Below are 27,974 nucleotides of genomic sequence, written 5' to 3'. Positions count from 1 at the left end.
TTTATACATGTCTGCATCTATACGTATCTACATCTATATATCTATATCTATTTCTATATCTATCTGTAACTTGTGGAGTTTTGATAAGGACTTTAATGTGCGTTTATATGGTGAATGCTTACTAAGCATGGACTATTTGCCAGATCTCGTACTGGCTGCCATGGATACAGTTGGGAGCAAGACTGAAATGTATGTATGCTGTCTTTATGGAGCTTACATTCTAGCAAGACAGTGGGACGTTGAATAAATGGTTATACAAATTATGGAATTACAACTTGATAAGTGCTGTAAAGTCACTGTTTATGAATAAGAATTCTAGCCTAGATTGGGAGGATCTGTGGGTCGGAAAAGACTTCCCTAAAGAAGTGACATTTAGCTACACTCTGGTCATTGAATTCAAAAAGGTAGGTTTGGGGGTGGCATTTCCACACTGCCTTAGTGGTCATTAGTAGACTTAAGCCAAGAATCATGGATTAATTCTTTTTTCCTACGTGTGTTAGCAGCTACTTCCACAGCTCTTAAATCATGGTAACTTGAGTGCATCTGAGAGGATGTATCAGGCAGATTTGCACCCAACAGGTAGTAATTTTGATATGTCTTGTAACCAGAATTTTATTCTCCTGTCCAGGGATGATGGACTGTGTGTACTCAGTTTTACTTGATGGCGTAAAGTTGCATTTGTCTATCGTGAATATAAATATTTAGGAGATTTATAGGTAGTATACAGTTATCTTTCTTAAGATGGTACAGGTCTCATTTTGTATCTTTTAGATTATCTTTATTCTGAGTAATATATTTGGCTCTGAGTAAGTCCTGAAAGATTACATGAAAGAGGCATAAGAACAAAAACCCATGTTCCTTGCTTACGTCAATTTATTTTGCACATTTGTGCATCTCAAGTATTGGTTTCAGAAACAAATAATTTGGAATATCACTTTAGTAATTAGTAGACATAACAGTGATAATGTAATTCCTTGAGAATCTGGCTCCCAACTTGTAGGCAAATAAGAATAAGTGGTTAAATTTAATGAGCCACGTTGACCTACTTTGCCAAAGGTTATGTATATTTGAATAGTTTGAATGAATTTTTAAGCACGTGTCATACTAGGTTTTAGTTGTGTGTATGCATACCTGTATTTCCTCCTCTCTTTATTCTGTGGTACTATTTTTGAGGAATAGTGGGTGCTTGGGGCGCCTGGGTGGCTCAGTTGGTTAAGTGTCCAACTTCAGCCCTGGTCATGATCTCGCGGTTTGTGAGTTCAAGCCCTGCCTTGGATTCTGTGTCTCCCTCTCTGCTCCTGCCCCACTTGCGCTCTGTCTCTGTCTCTCTCTCAAAAATAAAAATAAACATTACAAAAATTAAAAAGAAATGGTGCTCCATACGTCTTTTTTTTTTTTTTGATAACTTTTTTTTTTTAAATTTACATCCAAATTAGTTAGCATATGGTGCAACAATGATTTCAGGAGTAGATTCCTTAGTGCCCCTTCCCCATTTAGTCCATCCCCCCTCCCACAACCCCTCCCGTAACCCTCAGTTTGTTCTCCATATTTATGAGTCTCTTCTGTTTTGTCCCCCTCCCTGTTTTCATATTATTTTTGTTTCCCTTCCCTTATGTTCATCTGTTTTGTCGCTTAAAGTCCTCATATGAGTGAAGTCATATGACTTTTGTCTTTCTCTGACTAATTTCGCTTAGCATAATACCCTCCAGTTCCATCCACGTAGTTGCAAATGGCAAGATTTGTTTCTTTTTGATTGCCGAGTAATACTCCATTGTGTATATATACCACATCTTCTTTATCCGTTCATCCATCGATGGACCTTTGGGCTCTTTCCATACTTTGGCTATTGTTGATAGTGCTGCTATAAACATACAAACATTGGGGTGCATGTGTCCCTTTGCAACAGCAGACCTGTGTCCCTTGGATAAATACCTAGTAGTGCAGTTGCTGGGTCGTAGGGTAGTTCTATTTTTAGTTTTTTGAGGAACGTCCATACTGTTTTCCAGAGTGGCTGCACAATGCAAAAGAGATCCTCTTTCTCCACATCCTCGCCGGAGTTGTTGCCTGAGTTGTTAATGTTAGCCATTCTGACAGGTGTAAGGTGGATGTTTGTTTGTTTTTTTAAATGTTTTATTTATTTTTGAGAGAGAGAGGAGCGAGGGGGAGACCTCATGTGTGCATGAGCATGAATGGGGGAGGGGCAGAGAGAGAAGGGGACAGAAGATCCGAAGGGGGCTCTTCGCTGACAGCAGCGAGCCCAATGTGGGGCTTGATCTCGCGAGTCATGAGATCTTGACCTGAGCTGAAGTTGGACGCTAAGTCAGCCGAGCCACCCAGGCACCCCTTTCCTCCTCTCTTTATTCTGTGGTACTATTTTTGAGAAATAGTGGGTGCTCCATATGTATTTCTTAGATGAATGATGTGTGGGTGGCCAGTTGAATAATTCACTCCAGAGAAGATTCCCTGCTTTGTTCCGTTCTAAGTGTTACCTGGTGCCAACCGTTTCTTTTTGGTTTCGTCGACTTTGAATGGAGATTTACGTTGCCTCCAGCTGCTGGATCACCACTTAACCCTCTGCTTGAATTAATGAAAACTGCAGTTAGTTAAGAAATACTTGTTTTCCAGATTATTTTCCCTTTATTTTTGTGACTTAACCTATTCACCCATACGTATGTTTAGCCTTTGTGGTGCACTTGTGACGTCCTGCTGACCTGGGGAATGTGAGGAAGGCAATACCTTAAGGGCGTTGACCAAAGTTTAAGGTGTTGGTCATAACTAATGAGGTTTGGAGCTATCTTAGTTCAGGCTGCTAAAACAGAAGTGCGTAGGCCAGGTGGCTTATAAACAACAGACATTTATTTCTGACACTTCTGGAGTCTCCACGTCTGAGATGAAGGTGACAGCATGGTTCGTTCTGGTGAGAACCTACTGTTGGGGTGCAGAGAGCTGTCTTTTTGCTGTGTCCGTGGTTGGTTGGAGTGGGTGAGCGATCTCTGGGGTTGCTTTATGTATATGTATGTATATGTATATGTATATGTATATGTATATGTATATGTATATGTATATGTATACATATGTATATACCTATGTAGTTTTTTAAGTTTATTAATTTAGTTTTGAGAGACAGAGAGAGTATATGTACAGGCGTGCAAATAGGGGAAGGGCAGATAGAGGTTGAGAGAGAGAATCCCAGGCAGGCTATGCACTGTTAGTGCAGAGCCTGATGCAGGGGTTGAACTCACAAACCATGACATCATGATCTGAGTGGAAATCAGATGCTTAACTGACTGAACCATAAGAGCCACTCCCGTAACCCATTCAGGAGGACTCCCCCCTCATGACCTAATCACCTCCCAAAGGCTGCCACCACCTGATGTCATCACCTTGGCGATTTCAATTTCAACATGAATTCTGGGGGGACGCAAATGTTTAGTCCATAACTGGGGGTTACCTTAGTATGTTTTTTATTCATTCATTCTGTCTTCTCTCTCTAGTAGAATTTGTACCAAAGAAATAATAGTGAACAGGGAATACTGTGTTTAAAATTTATCTTGGTTCTTTGTGCAGAGGTGGAAGGTCAGGGCTATCGCTTCTGGTAACTCACGTCAGCTTGCCCTCTTCCCACAACTTTTCTGGTGCTTGTTCGAACAGAATCACTTCCTGTTTTGCATTGCTCCTGGGCACATTGCTTTTCCCTCTGGAACTGTCCTCCGCTGTTCTGTACTCCTCTTGCTGTCCTTCCCCCTGGCTTGTGAACTCATAGGCCAGGATTATCCTGTTTTCCATCTTTATGTCTCCATAGGGGCCTCATTTGCAGGAGGTCAGTAACTTTATATGCCCCCTCAGCCTCCTCGGTACCTATTCCACATAGCTCTGTAGCTGAGTGTGGCTGGATAAAAGCACAAAATTGTGCCAACGGTTCACTCTAAATTGAGAAACACTAACCTGGAGTGGACCCTGAACACTTCCATTTGCTCATTCTATTTTCCCTGCTTCCTTCATTTTCTCCCTCTGCCTTCTCAAGCCTCCTTCTTCCTTTTCCCTCTTAGCTGATGATCTTGCTTGTTATTTATGAGAAAAATAGAAGGAATCCAAAGATGATGTCAACAGCTTTCAGCCCAGGACTCCTACCTGCCTCCCTGCAGACTGGGAGCAGAGTGCTGGCAGTGTAAATGAGTCCCAGGGCTGATCTGGATGGCTGTGTGGCAGGCAGGGGTGAGGGAGGGCTGCGACCCAGTGGGGGAGCAGGCTGGGTGTCTCCATTGGGGATGTGAGCCCTGTCCATCCCGGTGGGGGAGGGCTCTGCCCCCGAGGCCGACCCCTCTGCTTGAGCATTAGGATCCAGTCCTCACCTGTTCACCTGTTACCTTTCTGGATAGGACCATTCTCGTCATCATTAAAAAAACGTGCTGTTACTTCTCACATTTAACCAAACCATACCTGTTTGGGCCCCCTTCCTCCCTGCAGCCACTGCCCCAGTCTGCTTTTCCTCTTGAGGAAACTCCTTGCCAGAGTTTTGTTCTTGGAGTCTGCAGTCTCTTTCCTTCCCTTATTATTATTATTTTTTAATGTTTATTTATTTTTGAGAGAGAGAGAGAGAGAGCATGTGTGGCGGAGGTGGAGAGAGGGGGGATCAGAGGGTCCGACGTGGGCTCTGTGCTGACAGCCAAGAGCCCGATGCGGGACTCAGACCCACGAACCGTGAGATCATGACCTGAGCTGAAGTCGGATGCTCAACTGACTGAGCCGCCCAGATGCGCTTCTCTCCTTCCCTTATTAACATCAGGTGTTGCCTGCATCCAGTGGGCTCTGTCTTGAGGAGTCCAGTGGTTACGGCTCAGCCCTCTTCTTACCGCCCTAGCGTCATCTTCGTGCCTTCTTGCCACCTGTGAAACTGGGCCCCAGAACTCACAGGGCACCCCCGTCTACCTACACACACACATGGACACTTGCTTTTCCTTTGCCTTCTCGTCTCCCTGATATCTAAGCACTGACACCTGTTGTGGGTTGTATTTTGTCCCCCCCAAAAGGTACATTGACGTCCTAATCTCCAGAACCTGTGAATGTGACTGTATTTGGAAATAAGGTCTTTGCAGACGTAATCCAGTTAAGATGAGGTCACTAGGGCTGGCCCTAATTCAATATGGCTAGTGTCCTTATAAGAAGAGGACAAGAGAGATAGATGGACACATGGAGGGGGGCCAAGGATTGCCAGCAACACCAGAAGCTGGGAGAGCAGCCTAGAACAGATTCTCCCCTAGAGCTTTCGGAGGAGTGTGGCCCTGCCGACACTTGATTTTGGACTTCCAGCCTCCAGAATTCCGAGAGAATAAATTTCTGCTGTCTAAGCCCCCCCGGTTTGTGACACTTTGTAACGGCAGCCCCACGGGACCAGTGCAACCACTCTTCTCATCCACAGTAACTTCCTCATTGCTTTCAGCCTGTCTCCCGCCTTCAAATTATCATCCATAGTCTGGAGTTTCCCAAATTGATGTCCTCGATGTGGCCCTCTCCCCTAACCCCCTGACTCACGTGTCCCAGTGCATTTCCCAGTGCCTGTCTCAAACGTGCCGTGCCCGGAGCTGGCTCTTCCCTTCCAAACCTGTCCTTTCCTGCCCTTGCTATTTCCAGTGGTAGCTCTGTTCTTCCAGGTGGTCAGGCCGGAAATCTTGCAGAAATAAGCCTTTATTTCCTTGTTTTGCAAATAAAGCTGGCTGAATTGGTTGCTTGGGCTCATTTTTGACTCCCCATTTCTGCTGACATCCTAAATGTGATCTCTCTGCCAATCTTATAGCCGCTATCCCAGAGTCCCTTCTCACATGCCCACTGTCACACCTGTCTAGGGGTTGTCGTCACCCTCCCAGGAACTTGAGAGGTTTCCTGACTGGTGTCTGCTTCCATGTGTTTGTGTCCCTCAGGTTGCTGAGCGACTGCTCCTGCTGTGACTCTGCCGAGTGGGTTACCACGCACCCTTCTTCAAAGCCCCCAGGGCTCCTCGTTGGCCTCGGGCCCCATAGCGGCCCTGAAGCCTCTGCATGGCGTGGGTGCTGCTACCCTTTGCCCTCTGAGCTCCTTGCCCTCCTCCTGGCTTGTTCTGCGTCCCGTAGGCACTTCCCTACCCCCTCGTGCTCCCTTGGGGCCTTTGCTTCTCCTTGGAATCCTCTATATAAATAAAGGACAGCGGGGTGCCTGGGTGGCTCAGTTGGTTAAGCGTCTCAGCTCAGGTCATGATCTCTCAGTTCGTGGGTTCAAGCCCTGCGTCGGGCTCTGTGCTGACAGCTCAAAGCCTGGAGCCTGCTTCAGATTCTGGGTCTCCCTCCCTCTCTGATCTTTCCCCACTCATGCTCTGTCTTTCTCAAAAATAAACTAAAAAATAAGGAAAAATAGAGAAGAGTGTATACGTTAATAATATACAATTAATAGTATGTATATGTTGCATACAATTAGTAACATAATGTATGGGTTGTATATAATTAGTAATATAATGTATACATTGTATACAATTAGTAATGTAATTCCTTCCTCCCTCCCTTCCTGAAGTCCGTCCTGTGTTTGTCTGCCGTCCCTACGATGTCTTACCTCTGAACTACTTCTCTTTCTTCTCTCCTTGGCACTTAGGAGAATCTAGTGTTCTATGTCTTGTGCTGATGGATTTGAAAAATTAACTGGTTCCTGTTCTAGAATATAAATAAACCTTATGAGGATGGGAACTTTGGCCCCTTGGTTCACTGCCGAATCTTAGAACCTCGGAGAATGTCTGCCATGTGGTAGGCGCCCCGTAAGATCATAATATTTGTTGGATGAATGGATTGACAAAACATTTTAGTGGAATGTGCTATTTTTATAATAGTTAATGTTTATTTTACCATTTGTGTGTGTGTGTGTGTGTGTGTGTGTTTGCTTTCTTTTTTACTTTTAATTATGATAGTTTTAAAACCTGGAGAATAGAGAGGATAGTGTAACAAGTACCCCGCATATGCATGATCTAAATTTAACAGTTATTAGTATTTTGCCTTTTTTGCTTCATCTAATTTGGGGGTAAATTACAGACATTGTGACACAGGCACTTTTCTAACATTAAGGACGTACCATTAACATGCCTACTGAACCTGACAGTGAATCTTTGTTATTTGATACATTCTGTCCATATTCAAATTTCCTCATTGTCTCAAAATGTCTCTTCCAGCTGGATTGTTCAAACCAGACTCTGGTGAAGAGCCACTCATTGTATTTGATCATATCTTCTTCTTCTTCTTGTTATCTTTTTTTGAGAGAGAGAGCGTATGTGTGAGCACACGTATGGGCGGGAGGGGGGCAGAGGGAGAGACAGAGAATCCCAAACAGTCTCCACACCCAGTGCAGAGCCCAGTGCGGGTCTTGATCCCACGAACCGGGAGATCATGACCTGAGCTGAAATCAAGAGTCCCGACACCTAACAGACTGAGCCACTCAGGCGCCCCTCTTTTTTTTTAAATAATAAAAACCCACTGAGAATTCCTGGGATGGTGATTATCGCCCCCCATCCTGAAGGGAGGAACCAACACTGTAGGAAATCACTCAGAAGTCACACAGTCCCAACACCTCTGGCCAAAACAAGAAGGAGAAAAATCATTCCCCTGAGGATTGGTCGGGCTTTGTTCATCCAAGAAGGATTGGGAGGACAGACGCAGAAGGGACCCTCGCGTGACACTGGGGGTGGGATGGCGGTGTGCTGGACCCCAAGCTGGCTTCTTCACAAGCTGGGGGAGACACAGATCCACTTTTTCTCTGGGGTTGGAGTTCTTGGTCACCGGGCTCATTTCTTACCCTTGGTGAGACTGTCACTGCCCCAGGGAAAATTTCCATTCTGTAGGTCCAAGACAAGTTTGTCAGTAGTGAGGTAGATACAGTTCTATGATGAAGCCATCATCTGGGAGATGTTCTGGGCTGCCCAGACTTTGTGTGGTCTGATACAGCCAGGGTTCCTGCTCAGGGCTTCTTCAGGGTGAGCAGGTTGGGGTCAAGGGTTCACACAAGGTTTGGTCTCAACCCCTGTTCCCATCCTTACTCCTCTAGCCCTTCTTTGGGCTGTCAGATCCAAGGTTATGCTCAGATAGCTCATGCCCGGTCCCACTTTGGTCCCCACCTGTGGACCCGCTTGCAGGCAGCTGCTGTATTTGGTCGTATCTTCTACGTCTCTCTTCCTCCAGACGGGGTCTCCCCCTCTTCTCTCACCCCCTCTCTTGCCTTTTTGTGCCCTGTGACACTGACTTGCGGATCACTGTTTTGTGAAATGTCTCACCTTCTGGATTCTTCTGATTCCTTCCTTCCAAAGTTGTTGAACTTGTTCCTCTATCCTATGTATTTTCTGTAAACTCAAGTGAGTTTTAGTGGTCTGTTTGAATTGAGTTGAATAATATTTTATCTTTGAAGCTACTTCTCTGTGGCCACGTGCAGCTTTGGGACATACCCTCGTGTTAACAGAGGGGTATTTTTCCTCTTTTGAAAGGCCTAGCGTTTGCATGAAGGTAGCATAAGAGCCTGGATCTGTGTTTACTGTGACAATTTGATTTTAATACATTTGGTGTTGACCTCTTGGGGTGATGACTCCCTCGGCCCATAGTTCCCTGGTACCCCACCATGGAGGGAGGCCTGTGGGTCCTCCAGGGCCCAAGAGGAAGTTGCAGCCTCCTGGGAGGCTCTAGGGCCCCTGCTTGTTTCAGGGGTAGAACGGAGAGCTTTGTTCTGGGTTAGGCGGGGTTTCTGGTAGGCTCTACTTCACCCCCCCCCCCCCCCCCCCGCCCATCCCCACCCCCGAGACCCACATTTGGCAAAGAGAAAGCACGTGTTGAGTTTCCCATTATTTTCCCATGTGAAAGTCAGGTCTCCCCTGCTGGTGACCTGTCAGTGGCTGGTGGTGGTCAGCTTGTCCAGGAAGAGGAGTTGAAGGTTCTCCAGAGGCAGAGAGCAAATGCTGTTGTCTCCGTGCCTGGTCTTCTGTGACTGCTTTCACCTGGCTTTTTATGGTATTTCCCCAGCTAGGATAATGAATTTCCTTGAGGGGCAAAAGTAGAAAGCTGTAAATTTTCTGCAGAATGTATAGACTAGAGGATTACTAATGAATTCTAGAGCTGGAGAAGACATCGAAGGATTTAGGATATTATGTAGGATAGAAAATTTAATAATGAGCTGTATTTATTTCTCTGGGTCCTGGCTTCTAAACAGTTTACAGGTTACCCTTAAACAACATGGGGATTAGGGGAGCCACCTGCCCCCCAGTGCGGTCAAAAATCCACAGCATATACCTTTTGGCTCCCCCAAAACTTAACTACCGTAGCCTACTGTTGAAGCCTTACTGATCACATAAACAGCCAATTAGCATGTGTTTTGTGTGCTATATGTATTATATACAGTATCTTTACAATAGGGCAAGCTAGAGAAAAGGAAAAATTATTAAGGAAATCATAAGAAAGGGAAAATACATTTATAGCACCGTACTGCATTATTTTTTTAAAGTTTTATTTGTTTACATTTGTTTACACCCAACGTGGGGCTCTAATTCACAACCCTGAGATTGAGTCGTATGCTGTTCCGACAGAGCCAGCCAAGTACCCTAGCACTGTATTGTGTTTATCGAAAACAGCCCGCATGTGAGTGGACCCATGCGGTTCATAACTCACGTTGTTCAAGAATCCACTGTATTTTTATAGCGTAAACATACTTCGTGGACTTACTATCGATTGTGTGGTAGCACAGATGTTCGGAATATGTTACTTTAGCTCTTTCTGGTTGTGATTTAGGAAGTACTTCTATTACCAAAATGGCATTTTAAGGGAAAGCTACCCTCACCGAATGTAAGGCCAAATTATGACCTTTTCATCTCTTTCTTTGTAACACAGGAAATCTGGGATCCTCTTATGCAGTGGCTGGGGAAGCATGTGGATCCTGAAGGAGTAATCAAGTCCAGCAAGCTCTCCCTTAAGTTTGTTTCATCCTACACGTCCAACATAGAAATCACCCCATCTGCTCTACCCGTGGTGACTGACGTGGAGTCCTTCTTATCAGAGAATTTTAACTTACAGATCTACCGACAAAATCTGCAGACAAAGCGACTTGGAAAAGTAATTCTGTTTGCCGAAGTGACGCCCACCACGATGAACCTTCTGGACGGGTGAGTTCTGGCCAGACGTCGTGCACCGGCTCAGAGGAGTCTCATTATATCGATTGTTCTGTCTACCCAGTGCTGGGGGAGAAGGGGTAAAGATGACGAAGGAGAGTTCTCATCAGCCCATTAGCAAGGTGGGAATACCCTTGTCCTGTCCGAGGTAAAGCACAGGGAGAAAAATTAAATAATGATTTCCTTGACCACAGATTCGTATTTTAAAGCTAAAGCAGGGGATTTTGTACATTGTGACCCACCTCCTTTAGTATCAGGCCTTTCAGATGATCCTTGGCGAAAGAACTTTATGAAAAAACGTCTTTAACAGGTGGCATTAGTACTCAGGACATCATTTGATTTTTCGTATTGGTATAGCCAGTGTTAAACATTTAGTTGAAAATGTTTTGCGGGAGCACTAGGATAGCAAATCTGAACGACACGTATGCTGCGTTAGATGGAAACGCAGTGGAGATTTCGTACTTTTGGAAACCTGTTTTGATGTGTTCCCATCCAGCACATTTTGTCGGCACTCTGCTGTCCCATTCGGATGTTCAAGATTTATTCTTCCTGAGTTTTCCTTCTTATTTTTTCTGTCTTGTGGACTTTTTTAAAAAAAAGTTTTTATTTAAATTCCAGTTAGTTAACATACGGTTTTGGGTGTACAGTGTAGTGATTCAACACTTTCGTACCTTAATCCCCATCACCTATTTTCCCCACCCCCCACCCGACCACCCACATGTCCTCTGCAGTTAAGTGTCTGTTTCTTGGTTTGCCTCTCTCTTTGTTTTTTTCTCCCCTTTGCTCGTGTTTCATGGACGTTGGTTAAAGGTTAAAAAATGGCAAACAGATGAAAGGATTTTTTTTTTTAACTCTTAAATTAGTATTAATCGGTACTCTTCTATTGAGATAGTTTAAAACGTAGGCTTATAGAAGGAGTGAATAAGAAAGACATCTTCCCTCAACATGGGACTAAAATTTCAGGAATGTTAAGACTCTAAAAGAACCACTGGATTTACAGTTTCTAGGCATTTTCTTTCATAGGACTGCACAATTAGATGCATAATTCAATGCAGGGAAATATTTGGGGCTTTCTTAATAATTTCTGGAATTCGGTAATATGTTGATACGGTATGTTGAAATGATACAATACCTTAGTATTTTCTTGACTGTCCTGCTCACACCTATGCCCTTCTCATGGAACTGGCAGTTTTATGTGGGGATAGTATGTAGAGAAAGCACCAGTGTAGTGGAATTGGTAGAGTGAGGCAGGTGTAGTGGGAAGGGGAATATGAGCCATGGTCATGAACAGTTCTTGTTTGCTGTTTTTTCTTGTGTTGTCAGGTACTTTCATTTTTCAGCGTTCCCACCCTCTCCCGCCTCCCCTCCTTCCCAGTCCCCTGTTCTCAGATGAGCAGGAAAAAGCCTGTGTTGGTATATGGAACGATCATTACTTGCTTGTGTGAACTCTGTGATAATCCTTTGTTACTCAAGAGAACACTATATTGAAAATATTGAAAAGGTGACCTATTATTATTATATTTTCCAAATAAAAAATCAGACATAGTACTTAAGATAAGATTCGGAGAGATTAAATTTAAATAGAAAAATATTGGCACGTCTTGTCTGTTTTTGTTGGACAATCAGCGAAGAATATTTTATGTTGGGATGATCTTGAATTAGTGGAATGATGGCCTCTGAGCTTATATAGCGGGCAGTGCATTACTAAGAGGGCTCTGAGCCCTTTCGAGTGAATGGACTGTGTCTCCTGTGTAATCGGATGGTTGGGTTTCTTTATATCCTGGTGAGCATGTGTTTTAGGATAGAAGAAAAATGCCATGTAAATACACCTGCTTTAGTGCCCTTGGATCTTGGTAAGTTCCTTTTTGATATTGAACTTTTGTTTTTTGTTTTTGTTTTTTTTTAATTCTGTCTTAAGCAACTCGGGTCTGTAAAAATGTGTAGGTGAGCTCAACAGTAGTGGAGTCAGAACCTTCTGGAGGATAAAGAGTTTTTATTTTTACCAAGGAAAAAGAATATTTTGGCCTTTCCGAGGGCATTTGGGAAGCTTCTTTGTTTCTCTTCTTGTCTGGTCTCTGTAGAGCACAGAGAATGAAATGGCTTTGATGATTAATGATTAATCCCTCCGCCTGGCACAGAGCAGATATTGAATAAATAAATAGTGGCTGCTCCGTGTAACTTACAGATGTCTTCTTCCACTGCTCGTGTGGGTCCGTCCTAACACTAACAGATAAAGTTACTCACTGCAGCCTCGTGAGTCAGCAAGCCTGGTGAGAAGTTCCTGGGGGTGGGGTGGATGGACTGTAGCCTTTTTTAGGCGAAGGACTTTGAAGTGGTCACCTTGGTGCCAGAAACTCAGTTGTACACAAAGGGACCATGAGATAGATATGTGAAATATATGGCTTATCACTCTCTGAGAGTGAGACCGAGACCATTTCTGTAGCTGATACTCTATTTGTGGGCTGTCCTCATGGAGGCACAGTCTATGGTCGTGGTAATAATAATAATAGCAACTAACATGTATTAGAAGCTTTTATCTTCCAGCCACTGGTGCTGCGTATGTTACACATATCCATCAATTTCATACGTCATCTTTTAGTGCCTAGGGCCATCAGAGTCAAACTCTAGTATCACACCAGCATGTAGGAAGCTACGTATCACAATTTACTGTATGTGAATTGTTCCTGTGGACTGACCACATCAATAAGTCCAGGGCAAGAAGACTTTTCAAAACTGTGGCCTGGGTTTGAACTCTGTGTGTGCCTCTCTCTTTACATCTGTTACCTCTGTGGCTCTTTCCTTATAGTCTGGAATAGAAGTAAAATGTAAATTACATACTCTTTATTATAAGGTTTCTAAAATCCTTTTTCTGTGCCCCTCCTCACCCATGGCGACTTACAGCAGCTAAAAATTGGGAGTTCTCTTCCCGAGAAGGGAGGGGGAAAGTACGCAGTGGGGAACAGCCAGGAATTTCTGCCACAGTCCCAAATATCTGTGTTGCACCTTTTTCCCCGTTTCCAAAACTCTCGCCCCCTCCTCCAGGAAGATAGCCCTGCCAGTCTACTTGTTTATTTCCTCTCGAGCAGATTCAGGATCTCTGGGGATGGAGTCTTCTTACTCAGGGCTGGACGTGGCTCCCTGAGGTCTGGCGGTCTGCTGGTTAAAACAGACGTGTTCTCAAGGGCACCTGGCTCAGTTGATTAGGCTTTCGACTCTTGATTTCAGCTCAGGTCATAATCTCACAGTTTTGTGAGTTCGAGCCCCGCATTGAGCATGGAGCCTGCTTGGGATTCTCTCTCTCCCTCTCTCTCTCTGCCCCCTCCCCCGCTCACACCCTCTCTGTCTCTCTCTCTCTCTCAAAAAAAAATAAAATAAAAATAAAAACTAAACTACAAAACCCCCCAAACCACAAACGCAGCCTGTTCTGTGTCCCCAGCACTCCTGTGCACTGTGCTGCTGTGGGTGAAGTGGGGACCATGGAGTACCCTGGGCGGGGAGAGGAAAGACTCCCTGAGCTGGCGGTAGGCAGGTTTCCCGGCTGTGTCTGGCAGCCCTGGTTCTGTTCTCCAGGAAGGTCTCTCTCGCCTGGTGCGCGTGGGGTCATGGCTTTGCCTCTTGGGGAGGTCTCAACTGCACCACGTCTGAGATGTGCATCAGAGGGGCTGGGCGTATGACATCCACTGTCTATGAGGGTTTGGGGTCTGGGTATTGTTTGGAGGGTGAACAATCACAGCCTTTTCTAGGTCAGCCTTATGGTTTCCATGGAGATAGAAGTTTCTGAAGACTTTAGTAGGCCTCTGATGGTTCCGTGTGACTAGCCGTCAGTGATCTTATCAGGACAGAGTGTTTCAGTCTAAAAACTCTGGTCTTTCAAAGGCCTCGATACTCTGCTCATCCCCTTCTCTCCCAGTTAGATGGTGGCTCCCGTGGCTGAATGAAACGGTGGCTTGGATGAAAAAAGGCCAGGCCCTCCGTGACATCTTTGGCACAAGGCTCCAGGCTGTCTTTGCCGAAGCACCTGTCTTAGCACCTACTGGGGCTGGCGAGACAGCCCCATAGGCTCCGTCGTAGATTGCTGGTTGCCAACCGAGAGCCCCTCTTATCAGGTCTCTTTTCTTTTGCATCCTTTGAGGTCAGTTAGCTCTAGTGGAGATCATTTCTCTTTCGGTGAACTTTGCTGAGGGTGTCAGGAAGGACTGACAAACACTGACATTGTACGTTTTCAGAGTTCTTTATTGTAATGGTACAGCTTCTAACAGGTGCGTGGTCTTCTTCCCAAGCTATAGAAATCCAGGCCTCTATTGAATGCTTTTTCTTTTTAAGTTTATTTATTTTGAGAGAGAGAGAGAGGGAGAGCGCGAGAGGCAAGCAGGGAAGGGGCAGAGAGAGAGAGGGACAGAGAGAGAATCCCAAGCAAGCTCCGCACTGTCAACACAGAGCCTGAGGTGGGGCTCGAACCCATGAATCGTGAGATCATGACCTGAGCTGAAGTCAGACGCCCCTGTTTTGAGTGCTTTGCTACTGCGTGACGATAGTGGTCTCCAGTTATGAGCCCCTGAGACCCATATTCTCTCCAGCTGCTCCCTGCCTCGGTCCTGCACGTTAGACTGCAGTTTTAGGCCTTGTTTTTTGGGACAAGTGTAAGTCCGAACCCTGGGGCACACCCTATTCAGGTACCAATTTTTAGGTCACTTAGGATTAGACAGATATTTCCAAATTAAAGTGTTTCAAGCAGGATTGAAGTTTATTTCTCTGTCCTATAGGTGAGGTAGACTAAGACAGGCAGTCCAGGGGTGGTCAGTGTGTGGCCCACAGTGTCAGGGACGCAAGTGAGTTGCACTGTCACCCTCAGCAAGTGGTCTAAGAGCAGCCCAGGCATTTATGTTCTTGTTCTAGCCAGTAAGCAGGAGGATGTGTATGGAGGGTGTGCCTCACTCTTTATGGACTCTTTCCAGAAATCGCTCATGACATTTTTGTTTATGCTCTAGGGCTAGGATCTAGGCACATGACCATATCTACCCGCAAAGAAGGTGAGGAAATAAATGTGGTCTTTATACTCAGTATCCGTGAATCCACTGCAAATCAGGGTCCTTGTGCTAGGGAGGAATGGAGACTAGATATCGGAGAACAATTAGAAGTCTTTGTCCCAGGCATGGACTTTTTATTTGTCAGCCTACTAAGAAAAATAGCTGGGGGCCTTTAAGTTGTATCCAGATGAGGATAGCCCCAGTGTCTATAAGGTTTGAAATCATTGGTGAAAATAATTTTTTTGAATAGTAACACTAGTTCTGTTTCATTGCTTACTCAATGCCATTAGAGGTATTTTTCTTATGTTACTAGTGTAAATCTAGGACGATTTGGAAATTTCTCTTCTGACAACTATTTTGGAGGGCATTGTGCTTTCTTCTTTGACTGCAAACCCAGTGAAATGACCGTGGCCCTGAGACAGACACTGAAAGCTTTCATTTGACCTCAGGTTATGAAATCAGGCTGGTCCAAAGGCCATGAACCCCTACCACCTTCACCTCCTTCCCGTAACCTGTGAAATTTATTTTATTTTATTTTATTTTATTTTATTTTATTTTATTTTATTTTATTTTATTTTATTTTATTCATTTCATTTATTTATTTTATTTTATTTATTTCATTTTATTAATTTAATTTAATTTAATTTGATCTTCTTTTATCTTTTTAAATGTCTATTTATTTTAAGAGGGAGAGAGAACAAGCGAGCAGGAGAAGGGCAGAGGGAGAGAGAAAGATCCCAAGCAGGCTGCATACTGTTAGTACAGAGCCCGACACGAGGCTTGAACCCACAAACCACAAGGTCGTGACCCGAGCCTAAACCAAGAGCTGGTCTCTTAACCGACTGAGCCACCCAGGAGCCCTTAACCTTTGAATTTTAAAGGTGTGTTATGGGACAGCTGGGTGGCTCAGTCGGTTGAGCATCTGACTTCGGCTCAGGTCGTGATCTTTAGGGTTCGTCGGTTAGAGCCCCGCATCGGGCTCTGTGCTGACAGCTCGGAGCCTGGAGCCTGCTTTGGATTCTGTGTCTCCCTCTCTCTCTGTCCTTCCCCACTAGTGCGCTCTCTCTCTCTCTCTCTCTCTCTCTCTGTCTTTCTCTCTCTCAAATAAACATTAAAAAAATAAGAAAAAATAAATAAAGGTATATTAGTAATTCAGTAGAGGGCGGGGGAGCTCTGGAGAAAGGGAGTAACCAGGGGAGATAAGGGGGCTGCTTGCTAATAATTAAATCAAGACAGTTGAAGGGCTTGTGGGCTTCCCTCTCCAAAAATAAAAAGTGAAAGCCATGTCCATGAGTGATGTTCCTCCAAAAGTCTGACTTGGCTGAGCTACCCATCCAGTCTGGTTAGAATAGACAATTTCACCCTGTATCCCCTGCTCCAGTCATTTTCTTGGGCATGTGTTTCTGACCATGACATGTATTTTCTACTCTATTGTCAGGGTAACCTTTTAGATGTGATGCTGGTGTTGATTGCCTTTAGACACCTTTCTTTTTCTTTCTGCCCTATTCCTGGTAGGTTTCCCTGTGACCAGTTAGCTCAGCTTGTTGGATAGAGTCCCCCGGGCGTGGATTCAGTACTCTGTCTGGCCCAGTGAACTTCATTGTGTCCCATAGTCACATCCTACAGCTACGCACCACAGAAGCCGTTTGCAAATGTGAGCTCTTGGTGGTGGTGGGGTCTACGCAAGGGGGTATGGCAGGCCACTGAATCCATCGCCACTGCTGGGAGAAACACTTCCAAGTGGCGTGGTCAGGGTGCCACACTCTGTCTAATCTGGTAAGTGATGATTGGCCCTCTGCTGTGGGGAAGGCGTTAGGCCTAGACCATGGAGCACAGAGCTTGGGGGTAACTGAGTTGTGATCATTTTGGAACTGTCACTTATTAGACTTTGACTGATGTCATCTTTTTTTTTTTTTTTTTTTTTTTTTAATTTTTTTTTCAACGTTTTTATTTTTTTTTATTTTTGGGACAGAGAGAGACAGAGCATGAACGGGGGAGGGGCAGAGAGAGAGGGAGACACAGAATCGGAAACAGGCTCCAGGCTCTGAGCCATCAGCCCAGAGCCCGACGCGGGGCTCGAACTCACGGACCGCGAGATCGTGACCTGGCTGAAGTCGGACGCTTAACCGACTGCGCCACCCAGGCGCCCCATGATGTCATCTTTTTGATGACTTTTACCAGGTCAGTTGAGATATTGAAATAACTCACGTGTGAAGCCACAGTTTATGGAGTGGTCGATGAGGACAGACTTGTTCATACTGATTTCCTCGGCATACTTCTATATCCTCAATAAACTGGTCAAGGGTGGGCTCTTTTATCTGCAAAGGATAATACGGATTTCCTTATTAAATAAGTTTATTTTCTTAGTATTGTTTTAGGCCCTTGATTTCTCAGAGGCATAAGTTTGCCTTCATCACGGATGGAATAAGCATTTATGGAGTGCCTTCTGTATGCCAGGCCCTCTGTTAGGCACCGGAGGGAGAATGATGGGGAAGGAACTACCCAGCCCTTCCAGGGCATCGGAAGAATCAGATGCCGGTGCTGTTCAGTTCACACAAGCCGCATGTGCCCTTCTTGTTCTGAGAGCTGGGAGTTTGGGCAGAGAGAGTTGGGTGCGGTAGATGATGTGATGTAGGGAAGGAAGCAGAGTGGTCACTGAATTGTTTTTGAGCAGGTACTATGTGTCAGGCATCATTCCTGCTACCATAGATCTCCGGGTCTGGTAGGGGAAGATGCTGGCACTGAAGATCTTGTCACCAGGTAGCTCTGTACCCTTGGCGGTGTTCCTGCCCTGGTTCTTGCTTTCCTCAGCTGTGAGGTCTAGGGCGCTGGACGCTCCTTCCATGTGAGCAGACTTGGTCGGGCCATCTTCCCGAGTCTGCCCTTTCCATCAGCCAGCCTTTCTGTCTTTCCATAACCTCCAGCGCCTTTAGAGGGCTGAAGTGGTTTTGTGAGTTGGGCTCCCGTCGTTTGAGAAAACTTTGTATGGGAGACCATTGCCTTTCTACGGGCAAAGGGAATGAAAAGGAAAAAGAATCCTATCACATAGTTTTTGCAGACATTTGGGGGAAATCGCATTGCGGAGAATGGCCACCATCATTTGAGAAGGTATTTTTGTTTCAGAGTTTGGGGCCAATCCCAGCTTTTTGCCTCTGTGCGTGTGTGTCTCCTCAGTCCCAAACGTCTCTTCCCCCTTTTCTGCTCTTCTGGTTCTGCTCCCCTAACTTGCTCTCCTGCACACCCTCCTCCCCTGAAGTCGAGGCCTGAGAGACAGAAATTGGGCTGGAACTAATTTAATGGCTGAGTGACCTCACAGTAGAGAAACAGCCGGATCCTAATAGGGGTCTTTGTCTACATTTCCACCCTGGCTGGTAGCATGCCCGTCAAGAGTCAAGCTAGAGACACAGGTGGAAGCGATTAGACCTGTCATAAGGTTTGAAAAATTGATTCTGGAGGCGAAGTGAATAGATTGAACTTGACAGTGTTGTCCTAAAGATTCTAAGGGAAAATTCTGTAGTTTAATTTGAAATCCCTTGATTATTCATTAGTTTTCCAGATGGCTTTTGTTGATGTTTTACATATTAATGCCTGTATTGTGTTATTGGTGTACTCTTAATGTGCACATAGGTAACGAGCAAAGAATAAATACATGGTAAGTGTCCCAAATTAATGGGATGTTGGTGTAATCGTGAAGTAAAGGGTTTTTAAAAAGTTGATTGCTTTGGAATAATTACTCTGAGCTCTTTTATGGGCCGGTTTGGTGCTTTTAAAGTGGAAATTATTGAGGAATTTTAAAGAAACCTTCATTTTAATGTTTACTTCTAAACTAAGGTTTAGAACAGAGCTCCAGCTTTTGACTCTGGAGGTCATGACTGAAGGGCTGTTCTGGCAAGTTCTCCATCAAATGCTCCCCCCACCCCACCGCCCCCAGTACAACACCTGAATAAGTTAACCTTTCATGTGCCAAGCTCCTGGAAGTGAACTATGAAGTGGCCTATTATTTTCCAGAGATGCCTCCACATCAATTTTTAGTGTTTGAGAATGTTTACTTTCACGTTCTGTAACTGATTTTTTCAGGCAGGGTAAACTTATTGTGAGGTTTGACATTTTACGGTGGTTACGGTGCATTCTGTGTAAATGGCGTTTTCATTAGAATTGGACCTTCTTTGACTCTCTCTCCTCGTTCAACCACATTTAACTGTCCGACGACCTGAAGCGTCCCAGGTCTTACTGTACGGGAGAGTGAGGGTGAGTGTAGCCGTCAGGCCAATGCCTTGTGAGCAGCCAACAAAGGACAGACTGCCCAGCCGTGACGGCGGTTCTGCTGTGCCCGGCACACGGGGGAGGTTCTTCCTCTGGAACCTTCTTCCAAACACACAGCACAGTCCTTTGCATGTTCTCAGTGGTAGTGGTCTCATTCTTTTGAGAGTATACCAGGCTTTTAGAAAAAACAAAACAAAACAAAAAACAACAAAACAAGGTATACCCCTTGTGCGCAGTATTTGCAAAAACAACTAGTTCCGTGGCTCACTCGTTCGTTCCTTCCTTCGTTCCTTCCTTCCTTCCTTCGTTCCTTCCTTCCTTCCTTCTTTTCTTGGGTATTTATTTATTTAAATTGATTTATTTTTAAGAGAGAGAGACAGAGCGTGAGAGGGGCAGAGAGAGAGGGAGACACAGAATCTGAAGCAGGCTTCAGGCTCTGAGCTGTCAGCACAGAGCGTGACGTGGGGCTCGAACAAACTGTGAGATCGTGACCTGAGCCTAAGTCAGATGCTTAACTGACTGAGCTACCCAGGCACCCCCCCCCCATTTTCCCCCCACTCATTTCTAGTTACTGAGGATAGACTCTTGGTTTGACCTAAGGGCTTAGATCTCGGGATGGGATATTACTGTCCTGGGTCGGGATTCCAGTTCTGCCTTTTACTATATGAGTGACCTTGGGTAAATCAGAGACCATTCAAGCCTCCACTTCCTTATCCATATGATGTAGCTGGTAATAGTCTCTGCTTTCTTCTTCTTCTTCTTCTTCTTCTTCTTCTTCTTCTTCTTCTTCTTCTCCTCCTCCTCCTCCTCCTCCTCCTCCTCCTCCTCCTCCTCCTTCTTCCTTCCTTCCTCCTCCTCCTTCTTCCTTCCCTCCTCCTCCTCCTCCTCCTCCTCCTCCTCCTCCTCCTCCTTCTTCTTCTTCTTCTTCTTCTTCTTCTTCTTCTTCTTCTTCAATTCAGTCGCTCAACTAATTTGTCTTCAGCACCAGCCGTGTGCAGGCCTTCGGGGTAGGCTCTGGGATCCAGTGGGGAGAGGCAGCAGACATGCGAGACCTTTCTTCCAGGAGCCTGCATCCACCCCAGTATCTGAGGAGGATGTACTGAGATATGTCTGCAAAGCTGTCTGTACAGAGCTTATAGTTTTGAAAAATTTTTAATGTTTATTTATTTTTGAGAGAGAGAGAGAGAGTGCGAGTGAGCAGGGGAGGGGCAGAGAGAAAGGGAGGCAGAATCTGAAGCAGGCTCCAGGCTCTGAGCTGTCAGCACAGAACCTGATGCGGGGCTCGAACTCACGAGCCATGAGATCATGACCTGAGCTGAAGTGAGCCACCCAGGTGCCCCATCAGCACAGAGCTTATATTGACTGCACTGTCACTATCATTTAAACTTCGGTGTAATCCTTTTTTTTTTCTTTTTTTGACCTTCATCAAGCCTTCTTCAATGGCAGTGTGTGCGTGTCCATGAAACAAATCAACACTGTCTTCACCCCAGATTGTAATACATGTTTTCTTGGGGTGGAGTTTTTGTTGAAGGTTTTGGCAGTTTTTTCTCGTCAGACAAGAAGCATGATGGCTCATCACGAGTTACTATTTTGCCAAAAACGTGTTATTTTAGTCCAGCTTTTCTTGAAAGATGAGAAAACATAGTCAGTTGTCCATATTTGTGTTGCCCTTAAAATATGCAGAACGAGTTCCCTTTCTTTCTTTTTTTTTTTTATCAAGCTTTCTCTATTTTAAAATCTTAACAATTTATCATTTTCTTAGGCAACAGCAATCATTTGGAAAAAGCTGGAACGTCTACCCTTTGAACATTTTCGTTGGTCCCACGGATATGCCTTGTGCGTAGCCATGATATGCGCGTATCTTCCTTGAGCCCCTGAACCTCTTGTACCAGTTAGAAGTGCTTGTGTTTGATGATGCTTCGCTATCTTCAGTTGCTTGAAACATCTCAGATACTTCTTACCCCACAGAGTTGCTCAACTGTATGCTGCACTTGATATTCATTTTGTCAGATGCCTCTGTTCCGTTCGAATGAGTAATAAAATAACACCAAGGGTAATAAAGCCAAGTTTGCGGTTGGGAAAGGCCTTCACTAAGATGGTGATAGGGAACTCCCTAGGCTTGTTTTTTCCCCAGTTCAGATACATCTTGGAGGGAAAGCCGAGGGTTAACTGCAGTTGAGAAGCGAGCCGCGTCCCGTGGTGGTTGGGACTGTTTTTTCTCTCAGTTATTGAGGGCAGAGGAGTTATTTCTTAGCGACAGGGCCGTGTACATGCCCTGGGCGGCCCAGAGTGGGCGGATGAGCCATCTGGCTTACACTGGCCAGGGCATCATGGGTACCGACAACACCTCAGGTCTCGGAGCGTCGTTGGCGAATTCCATCACTTCCCGTCTGAAAATGAGCAAATGTAGTGATATCCACTCATGGGAATGCTGCCCATGTTGAAAGGGTCAAAGGGAGTTAGTGAAATGCGGAGCCCTGTGCTCAGTCTCTGACATGAGTGGGTGGTGAGTGCTGGTTCCGTCTCCTCTTTGTCTGCCTTCTAACATGGGTGCTTTCTCCAGATGGAGACGGCTGATGCCCACCTGCTTGGAAACTGCAGAAATGAACCTTGAGAATATGTTCCAAGGTTCTGATGCAGTAAAAGTGTATGATAAGAAAACACCATTTTAATTTTTTTTAATGTTTATTTATTTTAGAGAGAGAGAGAGAGACCCCAAATGTGATTGGGGGAGGGGCAGAGAGAGAGGGAGACACAGAATCTGAAGCAGGCTCCAGGCTCTGAGCTGTCAGCAGAGAGCCCAACACGGGGCTTGAACTCACAAGCTATGAGATCATGACCTGAACCAAAGTCGGATGCTTAACTGACTGAGTCACCCAGGCGCCCCAGGAAACAGCATTTTAAAAACTTGGTTAGGTGACAACATGAATAAGGACATTGTGTTAAGGGAGAGAAGGGAGAAAAAGATCAGTACTGTGTGATATAACGTATATGTGGAATCTAAAAAAGTCAGACTCGTTAAAAACAGAGTTAAATGGTGGTTACCAAGGAATGAGGGGTGGGAGACTTGAACAGATGTTGTTTAAGGGACAAACTTGCAGGGCGTCTGGGTGGCTCAGTTGGTTGAGCATCTGGCTTTGGCTCAGGTCGTGATCTCGCATCTCAGTTCGTGGGTTTGTGCCCTGGGTTGGGCTCTGTGCTGACAGTTCAGAGTTTGGAGCCTGCTTTGGATTCTGTGTCTTCCTTTCTCTCTGCTCCTCCCCTGCTTGTACACTCTCTCTCTTTCTCTCTCAAAAATAAATAAACATTTAAAAAAAAGGTACAAATTTGCAACAAGTAGTCCCCAAGCCCTCAAATAAGTCCTCATGCTCTAATGCCTAGCACAGTGAATATCGACAACAGTATCACATAACCGCCAAACTTGCTTAGAGACTTAGAACCTAATTATTCCAACTGCTAAAAAGAAATGATAAGTAATGGGATAGAGGGGCCAATTATTGCTGCAATAGCCATCATATTACAATATCTAATTGTATCAAATTCACATCTACATGTTAAATTTATACAATAATAGGCTTCAATTAAAAAAGTAAAACTCTCAATGCAAAAAAAGGTAACTCTCAGTTTGTGAGTTAACATTAGTTTCTGAGTGGAAAAATTTTAAATCTTCTTAGAATTTGGTGTTCATGACGACCCAAGTATGGCCACTTGCCTGTATGTATACACGTGCGGAGGTAGAGGCTGAGCTGTGGATTAAAACGTTGGTTAAAATGTGTTAGGTGAGGGGCTCCTGGTTGGCTCAGTTGGTTGAACGTCCGACTGCGGCTCAGGTCACGATCTTGTGGTTTGTGAGTTCAAGCCCCGCGGTGGGCTCACTGCTGTCAGCCTGTCAGTGCAGAGCCCGTTTTAGATCCTCAGTCCTTCTCTCTGCCGTTCCCCTGCTCATTCTCTCTCTCTCTTTCTCTCTCTCTCTCAAAAATAAAAAATTAAAAAAAATTAAAACAAATGTGCTAGGTGATCAAGCAGATATTTTTCCTTTGCCTTGTTCTGCATCCCTCTCTATCATTTGCATTTCCATTTCTCCCCTGACGTTGCTTTGTGACTCACTTAGAAAAACTTTGGTTTTTCTTGCACGTAAAACACTTACCTGCTTTGGAGGGGAGGGTTGATTTGCTTTCATCCGCCCCTTGAAAATCCTTTACACACCCACCGTTTATCTGCACACACTCGGAGCTCTGCTATGCCTTTGTCTCTGCTTTTTGTTTTGGAGAGAAGCATGTTCTATTTCTGCATGAGGGGTATTCCGTCACTCTGAGACCCAGACGCCACATTTTTTCTGCATTGCACAAGGGGTCATTCATCATTTTCATTTTTTGTTTGGCTCTCCCACCAGAGTATTCAAATTAGCGAGAAGGAAAATGATGAAGTCATTGCCTGGCAGAGAAGTGTTTTCTCGGGATGTGGGAGGGGGTGGAGGAGACAAGAGAAGAGGAAGGGATTATGAGGAGGTCTGTACCTTACCTCTTTTTTCTGGCCTTTGGTTTCAGAGGTCACCTGGATGCTAATGTCATTTTCACAGTTTAAAACTGTGTAATATATAAACAGAATTTACCCCAAAATGCAACTACATGGTGGGATGGCAGTGTCAGTGACCTTGGAAACTTAGGCTGTCTTTTTTAAAATTTGCATCCAAGTTAGTTAGCATATAGTACAATAATGATTTCGGGAGTAGAATCCATATAAAACCCAGTGCTCATCCCAACAAGTGCCCTGCTTAATGCTCCTTACCCATTTGGCCCATCCCTCCACCCACAACCCCTCCAGCAACCCTCAGTTGGTTCTCTGTATTTAAGTCTCTTATGTTTTGTCCCCCTTCCAGTTTTTATATTATATTACTTCCCTTCCCCTTATGTTCAATCTATTTTGTATCTTAAATTCCACATTGAGTGAAGTCATATGATGTTCGTCTTTCTCTGACTAATTTTGCTTAGCATAATACCCCCTAGTTCCATCCACGTAGTTGCAAATAGCAAGATTTCATTCTTTTTGATTGCCGAGTAATACTCCATTGTGTGTGTGTGTGTGTGTGTGTGTGTGTGTGTGTGTGTGTGTGTACCACATCTTCTTTATCCATTCATCCGTCAGTGGACATTTGGGCTCTTTCCATGCTTTGGCTATTGTCGATAGGGCTGCTATAAACATGGGGGTGCATGTGCCCCTTGGAAACAGCACACCTGTACCCCTTGGGAAAATACCTAGTGGTACAATTGCTGGGTTGTAGGGTAGTTCTATTTTTAACTTTTTGAGGAAGCTCCATACTGTTTTCCAGAGTGGCTGCCCCAGTTTGCATTCCCACCAACAGTGCAAAAGAGATCCCCTTTCTCCGCATCGTCGCCAACATCTGTTGTTTAGGCAGTAATTTTATCTGTGTCGTTCTCACACACCAGCTGTGTGATGTTGGGTGAACCACCCAAATTCCCTGGATGTGTTTCCTTATCTGTAACTTGAGAAGGCTGTACTAGATTGGTGGCTTAATTATATATACATTTTTTAAGCAGTAAAGCCCCTTTTTACATAAACTACCCCACTGTACAGATGAGGCTAGGAAGCCTTCTCAGAGCCCAAGCTCCTCAGGGCATGGGTGTCAAGACCACTGGCCAAGAAAGTGCCCAAGGTCTTGCCATCTGGACACTCAGCACAGCTGACTGGGAGGGTTGTATCTTAATAGCAGGCTGAGTGGTTGACTGGATTATTTCTTTTTATACTCTGCCTTGTTCCAAGAGGATTTAAGGTAATGGGGATTTAAGGTTATCTGTTATGAGATAAGTTCTTTCTCCTCCTGTGGGTGTGCTGTATAACCCAAATGGATTACACGGTGTTTCTGTGGTTGTTATTATATGACACGTCAAAGCTGTATGCATATTATTCATAAACCTCAGCACCATTTGGAATTTCCCCGACTTCCCCAGACTAACAATGAGGACTGAGTAACTGTGGTTCCCTTCTGGAACCCAGGGAAACCTGTGTGGGTCCCCTGCCCCTGTTAAGCTGAATAGCTATCATCTTCAGGAGTGATTATCCAGTGGTTACTCAGATGTCTCTAGTTACAGAGGAGTGATGTCTGAGAGGAAAAATTTCTGCTGGTGTAGCTTGGGTTTCAAACACCCAGACGCCGAGAGGGGATGACACCATGGTGTAAAGATCTCAGCTTTGGTAGGGAGTGCCCCTCAGTTCCCAAACCCTTTAGGGAGTGTTCTGGGAGGGGATGTAGGGGATGTGGATTGGGGAGAGCTGTGGTGGAAATATGGGTGGGGGAGTTGGGGTGGGTGCATGGTTGTCTTGTATGAGGTCTTAGTCAACATCTCATCTCCTCTCCTCTCCTCTCATCTTATTGTTTATTCATTTTTGAGAGACAGAGAGACACAGAGCATGAGCTGGGGAGGGGCAGAGAGAGAGAGGAGGACACAGAATCTGAAGAGGGCTCCAGGCTCTGAGCTGTCAGCACAGAACCTGACACGGGGCTCGAACCCATGAACCATGAGATCATGACCTTAGCCGAAGTCGGACCCTCAACTGACTGAGCCACCCAGATGCCCCTTGGTCAACGTTTTAGATTTTGAAGTTTCATTAAAGCTTGCTTGACTCATTAACATAGAGTAGAATTTGCCCTGGAATCTGGGTATAGGTTGTGTGTACTTGAACAGTGGTGCAAAGTTTGGGGTGCGGGATTTATACAAGTGGCTCTCATCCTGGTTTCCTGGAGTTCTTATTTTTAAACTTTCGGTATCCTTCTTACCACTGACAGTACTCTAGGGCACCTGCTCTTTTCTGAACTTCAACCAAATGAAATGTAATTTGATTTTTAACATTCTGTGCTTATCCATGAAGATAACTTAAGAAACTTGCATGGTGCCTGTCAGGATTGTAAGTCCCTGATGAAAAGCTCATCTTACAAAAAGTTGTTTTTGTTTTTGTTCTGAAGCTCAGGTAAATGCTTCCTGTAGCTTTGAGTTTAGGTGTTTTTCTATTCCGTTCCCTTCCCTTCTTTCTCCTTCCCTTCTTTCTGTTGCAAAGTGTAGTGCCTCCCAACTGTTGAAGGTCAACGGAGGCCCTCTTGGGCTTGTCCTGCAGGCCAGTGGAGATAGAGCCCCAAGGGTAAGATTGTGGGCACTTTTACTTTTTTGCTGTGGCACCTGGAAAACTATCGTAAAACAGACCAAATCTGTTCGGCGCAATGTTGTTATAGTTGGGATAGAATGATTTGACATCTCGTAAACTCGAGATCAAACCAGTGGTATATGCGAAAATGGTCATGATCTCTCAGATCTGGGGAGGGAGGGTACCCAAACGGCCAGTCACCCCCTGCTGCCTGAATGCCCTTTGCACTGCTTCTGGTGTGTCTGAGTCCTTGATGGTGAGAAGCTTTCTGGCATTTGTTCAATTAACAAATATTTATTGAGCTGTTATACCTTTAGGCAGCTCATTCCAGCATCTTAGGCCAGTGCTGTCTCCTGGGATGGGTCCTTTGAAACCCCTCCCATTCCAAAAAAGAAATCTGTCTTATGGATCCAAGTAGAGAAAATTTAACTTTCTCCCAAATGATCGTTAAAAGATCTGTTAATTAGCTCAGATAGTTTAAGATATTTGAAGATAGTTATTGGCCTTTTTAATCCCCATATCACCTTTTTTTCTAAGCATCTCCTGTAATGAACATTTAGTCACATCCCTATGGTGGAGATGAAAATTTTAGGTCCAAAGATCAACAGCTTTGCATAAAGCCAGTCAGGGTACATAAAACTAATTATTTTTTCTGGAAATGTTTTTTAGTTATAAAGAGAATTCTTGGACATTGTAGAACACTAGGCAATGTGGTAATATATGGTAAGGAAATGAAAATCATCTGTAACCCCACCACCTGTAAATGATCGTATTAATCTTTTGGTATATTTTCTTCTAGTCTGTTTTCCTCCTACACAATGTATGTAAAACTGTGATTATGTTGTTTATGAAATAATCACTTCCCATGCAGTCAGTCTGTTGAAAACACATTCTTTTTTTTACAGTGCATACAGCTTGACCATGATTTATTTAAGCAATCTCCAGCGAATGCTTTTCTGTCATTTCCAGCGTTTTCCGATTCTACATAATAAGCATATTTCTTTTTGAGCCAACAGTTCTGTATAATTCTTTAGTGACCCCATTACAATATTTCTTTTCCAGAAGGTAATTGGAAAATTATGAAACAAAAGCAGACATTGATAGAATTGAACAGGATGAGGCTAATAATACTTGTTGTTGATAATATTTCTTACTATTTCGTCACTGTCATACAATTATCTCACATTATTTCATCTTTTGTCCATGGACATGTCATGCCTTAATAATAGCTAACATTGACTTGGCATTTACTTTGTGGAAGGTATTGTGTGCATTTTTCCTATTCAGTCTTGACCAGAATCCCATGAGATAGATATCATTTTAAGTTAAAAAAAAATTTTTTTTTAATGTTTACTCTTAGACACAGAGTG

The 27,974-nt window shown here is 44.5% G+C and overlaps 1 protein-coding gene across 6 annotated transcripts in view; it reads left to right on the top strand.

Moving 5' to 3' along the window:
- Positions 1 to 27,974, top strand: part of HLCS (holocarboxylase synthetase) — a 231,872-nt gene that overhangs the window by 63,524 nt on the left and 140,374 nt on the right. For all 6 annotated transcript variants that reach the window (XR_015240443.1, XM_086675952.1, XM_086675953.1 and 3 more), the window contains one exon: positions 9,879 to 10,150. Coding sequence is in view for 5 of the 6 variants with exons in the window: in XM_086675952.1 (XP_086532078.1) it covers positions 9,879 to 10,150 (272 nt within the window). In the remaining variant the exon portion in view is untranslated. The remainder of the gene's footprint in view (positions 1 to 9,878; positions 10,151 to 27,974) is intronic.

This window comes from Puma concolor, chromosome C2 (assembly GCF_028749965.1).
Source record: "Puma concolor isolate L17-30 chromosome C2, mPumCon1.1.hap2, whole genome shotgun sequence".
In the NCBI taxonomy this organism is placed as follows: domain Eukaryota; kingdom Metazoa; phylum Chordata; class Mammalia; order Carnivora; family Felidae; genus Puma; species Puma concolor.
Note: the sequence above shows the minus strand (reverse complement) of the source record. Positions and strands in the feature narration are given on the sequence as shown.